Source organism: Octopus bimaculoides, chromosome 6, assembly GCF_001194135.2.
Source record: "Octopus bimaculoides isolate UCB-OBI-ISO-001 chromosome 6, ASM119413v2, whole genome shotgun sequence".
Taxonomy (NCBI): domain Eukaryota; kingdom Metazoa; phylum Mollusca; class Cephalopoda; order Octopoda; family Octopodidae; genus Octopus; species Octopus bimaculoides.
Window position 1 is genome coordinate 5,714,651 of NC_068986.1, and position 12,212 is coordinate 5,726,862.

Genomic DNA, 12,212 nt, shown 5'->3' on the forward strand with positions numbered 1-12,212 from the left:
GACGTCTTCACCACCTATGTACTATCTACCACAATGTCGTGCGCCAGCAACCCCACCACCAGGTACACACCAATATCAACACACTCGGTTTTATATCGACACTGTTTGAGTGGATTGTTTCCACCACGAGCAATAGTCAGGACTAACCAGCGAGAATATTTCGTATCAGGTAAACGGTCACAGCATTCGACGCTCAACACATATTGTGATACCACAGCTCTGTTACTTGGCCACAACTTCCTGCGTATGTACATTCTATCTCCTTGTGTAACTCTAATACGAACTGGTATTTCTCTATCTCAGTGTTTGAGACTTGTAGTCTATGTTACAGACACTCTTTCTATGTTCTGTGTTCCTCTCATTCACACGCACACTTGTACTCTCACATATTGTACACACACTATTGCTTATACGACTGTCCGTTACTTCACATTGTTGTATACATTCTCTTGTACACGAAGGCCTGACTTATCTACTGTGTTATTTATATGTGTCGCATGCACGCACACTGACACAAACAGTTTCACTATGTTAATAAACTTACTCTCTCTATATATATCGGTTGTCTGTCCTAAGTTCTTTTACTGGCACTATGGCTCGTATCTCTCACGACGAGCCTTCTATCTTATATATCTTATTTTGTGTTCGACCGTGCGACATGGTAAAAAGGAGCCGTTTCCGTCTACGTCGCCATCTCTTTTGGTTCGCACGGTTGAATTATTACAATGTAATTTTAAATGATAATCTCAAAGACTACTGACACTGTTTTAAACTACATCTACAAAAGTGGGACTAAAAATTAAAGAATTTAAAAACCTGAGTTATGTTTGTTGGTGATGTGACGCGTACAATTTATTTAGGTCATCTTGGAAGCTCAGCTTCATATTGTCACACAATTTTTTATCCTAACAGAACAAGCAGTGGAAATATTTTAAAACAAAACCGCCAGTTAACATATTTACTATATCAAGGTTTTCTTATGGTTTAACAACAACAATACAAAAACTACAGAACAAATAAATAGATACCAAAGTATCTAGCAGTGTTTTAACTTATCAGGAAGTTTTTATGTTGTGGGTAGTGTGTGATGACAAGATAAAATGTCATCCATTTCATATATAATACATAAACACACAATTACAATACACAATGCTCTTTAAAACCTTAGACAGTGTGTAGCAGAAATCCATCAAATTCGAACCTGAGGCAATAAAAGCCTAATTTTCGCACCTAAAGACTAAATGGAACATTCAAGCAACGTTTTGGCAGACTGACAAAAATCCTGGTGTTTTAGCTCTCTAGAGGGGTTTCTTTTTATTGCTGATGGAGGCCATATACCTTTAGTCCCACGTTAATATGATTTTCGTCTCTTTTGACAATTTCATATCTTCTTGATTCACACACATATAACAAATTATACGTTATGTGTATTTTAAAATGCTTAATAAATGTCGAAGATGATTATTTCTTTTATTCAACATGCGGTATATGAAGTCCTCTTTACATATGCAAACACATTTCAGTCGACACTAATAATTAATATGTAAAAAAAAAAAAGTAAGTATAAAGATATTCTAAAAGTGTGTTTTTATTTGTATCTGAAGCGACATCAGATACTTATAAATATTTTTGGACCTTTACCTTTTTTGACTGGCACATTTCGAAAAATTAATTTTTTGCAACTTTCAAACTTCGTATTGGTAGAATGACTGAAACAATAAAATATCAGGTTGAGTAAAAAATAAGCAACGTTTTGAACCATGAAGAATTTGTACCGGATTTTTGCAGCTTTGAATTTTCTTTAAACTTTTTTTTTTTTTGCAATTGTCTGATAATACGGACATAGAGCCCAAATGTATCAATAAATTGACATTAATATTTGTTTTCACCGTAGTTCCAATCATCTCCTAGCTTGCTAGTGGGATTTTGTTTGCAGCTGCGTGCCTACTGTTACATTCCTCGGGATACTGTTGCTTGTTAATCATTGTTACCATTGTTGGATATTGTTACCGTTGGATTGTTATTGCTGTTTTGCCTACGGGCTTGTAGTTTTTGTTTGTTATTCTTTTCCCTAGTTTGGGGTCAAGAATTTTTGAAATGGAGTGTTCAGTAGAACTCGTCGGCGGGTAGTCGCGCGACCAACGCTTCGAACACATTGGAGGTACGAGAGGTGGCAATAGACCTCGTTAAGCTAGAAAGACACGGGGAGCTGTTCCAGAAGGAGGGGAAAAAGTCTAAGACTGACCCATCCGGAAGAAGTAACTAACACCACGAGGAAAAGGATAGTTTTCTAAGGAATGCTGTCCTTAGCCAGCAAAAAGATAGAAATGGTGGCGGAGAAATCCATAGAAAAGTGCCTGGAGAGTATAACGAAGGTAGTGACATTTTACACCCGAGGAAGAAGGTACGCACCTCCATCTCTGGCGAAGTCGTCTACAAGCGAGGAGGAGCCTGGGAAGGAAGAAGAGCAAGAATGGTCACAAGCTAAAAGGAGGAAAACAAAACAAGGTCTGAGGAAAAAAAAAATGTGAATCTCCACCCCTTCTCCCACCCGATCCAATGCTGTCACACCCTCCCTCTGCAATCACCAACCCTTTCCCTGCCCCTCCTGACACAGACAATAACATAAACAGACAGGTGATTCCCCTCCCCCCAAGCGTTTTGGTTTAATGGAAAACTGTGGGACAGAAACATTGGACATAGGCGTGACAGCACACGCGAGTAAGTTGCCGCCTAAGTTAAACTATCTTAATTGTAAGATTGTAAAAAAAAAAAGTTTAAAAAGTGTAAATGAAGTCACTCGGATGTGGGGTCGAGTGGCTTCATTCCATTTCATTATTCCTTTTTCTTTTTTCCCATTCGTTTGTCTTTTTTTGTCCCCACTTATGTTTGTATTTGTCCCTCTGTGTTTAGCTCCTTGTAGGTAATAAAGAATCCGGCCTTGCAGTCGTTTACCATAAGCCAGTCGAGGACCTTCTGCGATTCGTTCTGGATCTCCACAACGGTGTTAAAACGACGACCTTTGAGCTGCATTTTCATCTTTGGGAAAAGATGGAGGTCCGGAATAGGGCGGGTGCAGAAGCAATACCATGTTGTTTTTGATGAGAAACTCACGAGTGGGGAGAGCTCGGTGACAGGGTGCATTGTTGTCGTGAAGAATCCAATTCTTCGCGCTCCCCAGATCCGGTTGTTTTCGCCGGATGTCCTCCCTCCAACGTTTCAAAACATCGCAATAGAACTCTCGATTGACGGTCTGGCCCTGGGGACGAATTTTCGATGTACAATGCCACATTTCCGGGAGTGGCACTCGTAGCAGGTTTTCCAGATCGTTCATTGTCTTCCATGGACGTTCTTCCGCTTTTGAAGCGCCCGTGCCAGTCGAAACATTCCGTATTACTCATTGCTTCGTCGCCATTAACTTGCCGAAGCATGCTCAATGTCTCTGTAGCAGACTTTCGAAGATTATAACAAAATTTCACGTTGGATCTTTGTTCCAGCTTCCTGTCCATGACAAAATCGCAGACGACAGCTTACACGTGATCACAAATTTCACAACTTGCGAAATAAACACAGCGATGTCACTCGGCACACTACCTCATGAAGATCACTGCTAGTTCTCACTGCACACGCAGCTGTGTGCTGCCATCTGTTGGCGCGCTGTAGAACTTGTCCGGAAACGTTTTGATCCTACCTCGTATCATGAAGAGAGCCACTCCAGCAGATCGTGAAGAAGTTATAGAGGATATTTTTTGTTGAGTTTTTAGATTAAATCGAGTTTCGTTACTTTCATATCATGTGTCATTTTTTCCACGAGCCTCTTTCAATTTGACCAAAAGTTTTGTTGCATTTCTGATGTCTGAGAATGGATATTGATGTGTATGAGTCTTTTTTCAAACTTAAGATGTTAGGGATGTGCGCAGAATGGACCTCCGTTTGGGAAATAGACTAATGGGAAGATATAGCATTAAACTGTTTGTCCTGTTGATATGATGTAGGCACGGGTAAAAAAAAAATGCGGAGTACGATTGATACTAGCTTTGGGTACTAAAAAGGATAAGGGTAAAATACCTCAAGTCCACACAACGACGAAGTTTTCGTCTTGGGTGACGACAATAAGGAACGTATCACATATAATGTGTCAGCATAATGAGGCTACAACGCGGAAGAGGCGGACGGAAGGACGACAGAAGAGGGAAAGAGAAGAAGAAATTTACATTGACTTCTAAGACAGACTGAGGCCACCGAAACTTCTGGAACATTTAATGACGTTGTAAATTTACTTCTGATACCGGTTTGACCCAAGAAGTCAGAAAACCCAGGAGAAATAACTAGCACCGGTTTCACACGGGGAGCTGGATTAACCAAACATGCACGATGTTTTAATATCGTGGAAGGAAAATAGAAGTTTATAATTTAGTTTAATATCTCTGAATTATTATTTTTCATTTTACCCTTTTATTGTTTTAAAAGGAAAAAAAGAAACAAACACACACACACAAAGAAACAAAAGCACATAATTTAAAAAAAACTCTGCACTTATTTTGGAATTGGTGACATCTTCTGTGCAATGACTTTATAATTAACAGTATAAGTTAGATTTATGATGAAAATAATACACATATTTAATTAAAGAAGAAGTAAAAAATAGAAAAAGAAACGTACATGTCTCTGAAATTAAAACAAAACCACCAACTAAAAATTATTTATATACAAGTCAGCAATAAGTTAAAAGCAGAAAACTTGTTTTACTTTTCTACTACGTTTCGTCAAGTTAATTCCGTATTTTTATAAGCCCAGTTTGATGCGCCAATGACACCACTTCCCTGTCACATTCACTTTCGTCGAGACGTTGCGAAAACTCTGCTAAGTTGCGGATTGAAGGTCGCTGTAGCTTTTTTAGTCTTTCCAAAACATTTATCCAGCATGGCTTGGCGATCTAGTGGGAATTCTAATTCGCATCTTGTTGAAAATCTCTATCGTAAGTGTAGACTATTTAAATATTTTAATTTACGTAGAATCTGAGAGCATTGGCCCTGTTGCAGAGTTTCGGTCCTAGATTCGAATATTTACCTTCTCTAAACTTGTCACTTTATGCCAGTTGTTTTAATTTCACCATTGTTATCTATTTATGTGAATCGTTTTGAAATTTATCATTCCTAAACCACTATGATTATATTGTAAAGCTGTCTTTTTATTCCTAACCCTAACACCACACTGTCTTTATAAATATCTGATAGTTTACAAATGCAGTACAGACTTGCATTCCCTCACATCCAACAGATATGTGTGTGTGTGTGTATATATATATATATATATATATATATATATATATATATATACACACATACAGTGTGTGTGTGCATATTTAATTAAATGACAATATTATGGTATTTTGCAGTTTATTAATTTACTTTCATTTCGTTCTCATACTGTTGATATCGTTTCAAATACAACACCTTATATTTATTTTTAATGCGTCACCAAGTATTGATGATGGTGATGATGTAAAATGGATAACAAAACTTGTATCATCAGTCGCAATATTAGCAAGTGCAATAAATAGCAACGAATGTGTAATGTTACGATGTGGAATACACGTAAAAATAGTTTTGTATATTAACGGTCATTTTTTTTTCAGATCTACCTGTTTACTAATTCAGACGCAGATCCTATTTTGATCTTTTTATATATTATCCTGGAATGTTGTATTCATTTTACTGTTTTCAACGTTTAATCTATTTATTTGAAAGAAAATGCTATCCGCGAACTTCACAATTTTCTCTAATATTAAATTTTATTTTAAAAATATATGTATAGTCTTTCTTCTAACTTTTAGAGAGCATTTTAATAGGTGTGAAACGGAAATATTAGCAATTATTATGAAATAATGTTGAGTATGCTAAAGGTAGTTCTGGTCCCTAGACAAATTGATCATCTACAGTTGTACCATCTTAGCTGCTTATAAATTCTTCTAGTAACCATGTCATTCACTTCATTGTCAACATCTCCAGTTAATCTGACATTAAGTCACGTTGTCTAACACTCTTAAGACCAGCTGCTATTTTTGCTGCTTTTCTATACTTAGCCAATAACCAATAATTATTTGAATCATTTGCCCTTGCAAAGAAACACCCACTTTAACTATGAAATTGTCATGTCTTGCAATTTTCAGTATCTCCGACTATCTTTGCTTTCTGACTTGCTTCACACTAACCCAGATGATGCAGTGATTGTAATTTTTACATTTTACGCAGTCTACACCAGTCAGTTTCCCAAATTCATATCCCTGATCAACTTAGAGATTTCGTATATGCTCTTCGTACTTTCCTAACCTTCGAAACCATTTTCGGTCTAGACATTACGCAGTTACCCCTCACGACTCTCTGGGCACTTCATCATCATTGCCTTTCTGTCAATAAACACTATGATAGTGCAGTCTATAAATTCTGAACATTCAAGCAACCTATTTGATAGTTTCTTCAGCAATTTGAAACTGGTTACTTGAGACGACAAATGACTCATTCTTGAGCCAAGCGCGCAAATACAAACAATTTATAGAAATAAATCCAGAGAGCAAAAGATGCATTTATGTGACATAAGTCCTGCAATCTTTCGGTTCCTGATAGTTGTCACTGTAATGCTGGAAAATTGCCAAATAACTTTTCTTAAGCTCAGGTGAATCTTTCTCTTTGCCACTATTTAACCGAAACAGCTTTATAAGCAATAATTCTGCCGACAAAGCTATCACATTTGATAGCTCACCTTCTTTCAGCTCCACTTATTAGATCTGTGGGACCCCCCATTCTTTACTCACACTTCTTATCTCCCTTTGTTCATATCTACCAGTTGCTATACTTTCATGTTAGAAAGGAAATCTACTCACTTAAATTTAGTTTTCATTCGCTGATCAAGAGGAAAATTTCAACCAAGAAATTTTTGTATATGGCATACTCATACCATTGGCCAATTTGAATTATTTCCTTTAGTTAACATTATTATTTTGCAAATAACACTGGCCAAAAAATTGTACTATGCTGATGAGGTTTAATGAATTGAAATATGTACATAGTTGTTTGCCCCCTTGGTTGTAAACAATCCTAAAATTGAGCCCACAGACATGTAAATTAACTTTGAGAGATTAGTTCTTAATGTCTTGGAATTGTCTCTTATGAGAGTTACTAATAACTGGCACAAGGCTTTTATATTCTTTCTTCAATTAAGAGGGAAGTTTCATTGATTTAAAGATTTTTTGAACATTGTATTCAGTATGTCCTCCGTTGACTTTTTATCCAAAAGCAGTATTCATCCAATATTGTCTTTGCTTTTTCATCATTGGTTCCTACAGAAGCCTCGATTCCTGCTATTTGTCTTTAGTCTTTTATAGAGTTGCAAAAATTCCAAGTATTTTCTGACCAGTTTTCTTTGTTATGTTTCATGGATGAAAAGTTACTATCTTTTGTCTTTCAGCGATTGTTAGTTCACATGTAATATTTGAGCTTGCGCCTTGACTTTGCAAACTTTCTGCCTTTGGATATTCATCAGCACTTTGCATCCACTTTTCCCTACTGATATGGGGGAGATCGTTTTACTGAGGTAATGTCTTTTGGCTAGATTCCCTTTTTGTTGAAAACCTTTTAACTGACTCTTTCAACATGCAGTGTCATGTGTACCTTCTTTCAAACTGGGATATGCATTATTATCAACCTTTGACTATTGAGATTTTTGTCCTGAAATATTAAAAAAACACAACAGAACATCTAATTCTCAAGAAACACAATCTATTGTTTCTAGTTTTCACCTTCAGTATACTGGCTGGCACCAAGCCAACTCAGTCATTTGTAATTCTTAACATGATTGCAATATTTGGAAACATTTTGCTTGATTTTGCTTACAAAATTGTAAAATTAAGTTAAATGTTTTATTATTGGATTGGCAGAAATTTTGTTCTGGTTCTTGGTGTGTTCTTATTCTAAATCCACTTGTGGTCAATCTTGCCTTTCTTTCTTCTTGGGTTAAAAAATAAAGTACTGGGATTTATATAATTAACTAATTCCCCATTGCAAATACCCTGGTCTTTTGTCTGTTAGAAATGATTATTAACAGTGTTAAAGAATGGCATAAAGGATGGAAACTGTTTGAAAACTTTGCGTAGGTCTCTGCGCAGGAATCACCAAGCTTTTGGCAAAATTTGATGCAGATTCTCAGCTCAACTTTCTCTGTCATGGTCAATGCAATGATCACACGTTACACACCTTTCTAAGCAGCGGCGAACTGGCAGAAACGTTAGCACACTGGGCGAAATGCTTAGCAGTATTTCGTCTGCCGCTACGTTCTGAGTTCAAATTCCACCGATGTCGACTTTGCCTTTCATCCTTTCGGGGTCGATCAAATAAGTTCCAGTTACGCACTGGGGTCGGTATAATCGACTTAATCCGTTTGTCTGTCCTTGTTTGTCCCCTCTGTGTGTAGCCCCTTGTGGGTAGTAAAGAAATAACACACCTTTCTAAGCACTGCTTTAAATGGCAGAAGTTAGCTAGAATGTTAAAACTTAGTGCTCATGCACAGCAAAGTTCAAGGTCATTCTGTGCCAAGCGGCTTTACTCTGTGTGCTTCATTACTATGACAATAGTTCGAATACTTATTGATCAGACCATGCATGTGTGTGTCTGTGCACACACTCACACGTATATAGAATGTACAGGTAAAACAATGAGGTTCATTTAGTTAACTCTATTCCTTTTACCTTTTGAAAATACAGTCTTGTGTGCTGTAAAAAGAAATCAACATTTTATTTTCAGTGTTCATTAAATGAGCTATGAAAATTTGATTGAAAGAAAGTGTAATGAATGAGAGAGCTGGGTATGGAAGGAATTGTTTACAATAGCAAAGTTGGAACTAAAGTTTATGTTTCAAAATTTTTATGAAACACGATCTGTTTTGTCTTGTTAAGGTCATGAGTACCTCTTTTGTTCTGATGCCACATTCAAATGCACCCACTACACTATTAGATATAGGAAGGGTTTCCAACCAAGGAAACCAAGATCGAAAGTGAAATGTATTAAGAATCAGTCCTCTGACCCATCTAGAAGGGCAGGTAACTCTGAATAAGAACGGACTTGGACTGTGATGACCCATTCAACCCATGTCAGCATAGAAAGTAGACATAAAATCATGTTGGTGATAATTATGTTGACATTACATGTGCCACACAGAAACACATAAATAGCTGCTGGTTGTCCATGCTTGTTCTAAAGTGATGCAGTTTTACATGAAGGTTGTTGCTTGTATTTTCTCTTATGAAAGTGAAAATGAAAAGAAAAGTAATCAACAGTATGTTTTTACTGAAAGACTTCTAACATTTTATTTTCAGCTGATAGTCTGACTTGAATAATTTTTACAATTTTACTGGTTCATTTTAATCAGCTGGTCATATATTACTTGAAGTGAATTAAGGATCAGCCTGGTTCTTATTTGTTGGCATAAATGTCCTTCCTTATATTATTTTGGATTAGCATCATCATCATTTAACATCTGGTGTGCATGCTGGTGTGAGTTGGATGGTTTGACAGAACTGGCAAGCTGAAGAGCTGCGTCAGACTCCAGTCTCATTGGACCTGATTTCTACAGCTGGATGCCCTTCCTAATGCCAACCACTCCAAGAGTGTACTGGCACTGCATGGGCGCTTTTATACAGCATCAGACAGGTGCTTTTACGTGGCACCACATGGGCACTTTTACATGCTACCTCACAGGCACTTTTATGTGGCGAAGCCACGAGTGCCTTGCACCACCAGAAAGACTAGTCTTAACACGTCTGCTGCAGAGTATGGGCTTTCTTGAGTATTATATCTGTATATATTATATTCTCTTAAATCCTATTGTATTATATCATATTTATTTTTGCCTGATTAATCCAATGTTCCACTCTATCTTGGCAGTGGACTGGGAGAATTGTTAGAAAGTTGGGGAAAATGTTTTGCAATATTTGTTCTGAGTTGAAATCCTGTCTTTCCTCTTTTTGGGGGTCAATAAAATAAAGTACCAAGTATTGGGGTTGACTAATTCTCACACCTTGAAATTGTTGATCTTGTACCTAAATTAGAAACCATTTTTTTTTTAATCTTTGTATGCTATGCATATATCACTTCTTTTTCAGTGTATACTGTGTATACTTTCTTTCTTTCCTTTTTTTGTATCATTTCATTATATGTAAACACCCACACTTTATGCCTGTCTTTGTATTGTCCCCCTCATCCTTTGCTCTTGTGGCAAATAAATTATCATTATTATTATTATTATTATTATTATCATTATTATTATTATTATTATTATTATTATTATTATTATTATTATTAAGGTGGTAAGCTGGCAGAACCATTAGCATGCCAGACAAAATGATTAGTGTCATTTCATCTGTCTTTATGTTCTGAGTTCAAATTCTGCCAGGGTTGACTTTGTCTTTCATTCTTTTGGAAGTTGACTTGCCCTCTCCCCTAAAAAATTTCAGGTTTTGTGCCTATAGTAGAAAGGAGGGATCTTTCTGATTTGGCGGGCGCCATTATTTATTTATGCTTCATTTCATGTGTTTTCTACTGAAACACATTAAAATTTCGTATACTTGTATATTTTGTCTTATAGAACAGAGAAAAATTTTTATATTCAAAGTTAATTCATGTTAAAAGTTGTCGTATTTCAGTAATTTCAACCAGTCACTGACGTCTATTGAGGTGAAAACAATTACTGCTGTGGAATGTAAACAACACGTTGTGGCGGTGTAATGGGATCTTTTCCTTTGAATAAAATTAGTGCCGTTGTTTGTCAACAACAACTATCGGCAGTACTGTTATTTATGACATCATTCGTGTGTTTGTACTGGTTTTAGCTTTAGATTTTTAGGGTTAAGGTTCGGGTTTTAGAGTTAGGGTTTTAGGGTTAGGGTTAGGTAAAACCAGTACAAACGCATGAACAATGTCATAAATAACAGTACCGCCGATAGTTGTTGTTGACAAACAACGGCACTAATTTTATTCAAGGGAAAAGATCCCATTACACCGCCACAACGTGTTGTTTACATTCCACAGCAGTAATTGTTTTCACCTCAATAGACGTCAGTGATTGGTTGAAATTAACAAAATACGACAATTTTAGCACGAAATAACTTTAAAAAGATAAAATTTTCTCAATAACACTAAGAGTAGAAGATGTTTTATATGACACATTCTACCAGTGTCCCAAGTTTGAAAGTGTTTCGTTAAGAAAACAAGTGGCGTCCGCCAAATCAGAAAGATCCAAAAGGATTAATATTGTTGCTGTTGGTGGTGGTGGTGTTATTACACAATTAATGACCTCAGAGAGATTATCATCTCCTTGCTGAATTGCACTTTAAATTATTACTCTTTAGCTCTTACTATTGATATTTATCTAAACTGGGTGGAATGACAAATTTAGCTTAGCTTTAGCCAACTGCTTGTAGGTTTGTAGTCAGCAATGCACTTAGTTATTGGTTGTTAATTAATGAGGCTTAAGCATCATGACATTGCTTTAATTGTTACACCTTAAGTTGCTGTTTTAATTTTTTAATTCCTTATACTCTGAAAGATAATTTTAAAATTACTCTTTCTTTGATGTTATATTCTGTGTACATTGCTAATAAATATAATCTTGTTTATTTATTTTTGTTATATTAAACTCAGTTAAGACTAAAAGCAGTAGTTTCTCCCGCATATTGCATGGAAAAATGCGAGCATGAAAAGTCATATTCTTAAGATTATAAACCTGGAAGAGTACAGGACAAGTTATTACACCTGTAAAAGTATAGAACAAGCTATTCTTGTGAAGTAAAGAATAAGAAGCTTTTTACTTAAAATATTGCAGCAAAGAATGCCAGTTCTTCTAATTTATCACTCTTTACAGTTCTCATCTTTTAAATTTATTGTACAAAACTGTTCAGCTAATTTGTAAGTTTATCTAATTAGTCACTTTTTTCCTGTATTTAAGGTAGTAAATTAGCCAAATTCTACTTAAATAAGTATAATGTTATTTGTAAACTGTAACAAAATAAGTTTTAATATTCAAATTTTAATTTTAGCTGCAATATTTTAAGCAAAAAGTTTCTTATTCTTTACTTTACTAGAAGTAATAGCTTGTCCTATACTTTTACAGGTGTAATAACTTGTCCTATACTTTTCCAGATTTATAATCTTAAGAATATT

General features: G+C 35.9%; 1 protein-coding gene across 14 annotated transcripts in view; it reads left to right on the plus strand.

Moving 5' to 3' along the window:
• Window positions 1-4,228: 4,228 nt before the first annotated feature.
• LOC106881457 (protein-L-isoaspartate(D-aspartate) O-methyltransferase) overlaps window positions 4,229-12,212 on the plus strand; it is a 59,285-nt gene continuing 51,301 nt past the window's right edge. For 7 of the 14 annotated variants that reach the window (XR_008264347.1, XR_008264345.1, XR_008264346.1 and 4 more), the window contains exon 1: window positions 4,232-4,978. Coding sequence is in view for 5 of the 14 variants with exons in the window: in XM_014931848.2 (XP_014787334.1) it covers window positions 4,810-4,978 (169 nt within the window). In the remaining 9 variants the exon portion in view is untranslated. Of the gene's footprint in view, window positions 4,979-12,212 lie in introns of all 14 variants that reach the window. The other 7 variants (XR_001410860.2, XR_008264343.1, XR_001410861.2 and 4 more) reach the window with 3 other exon arrangements.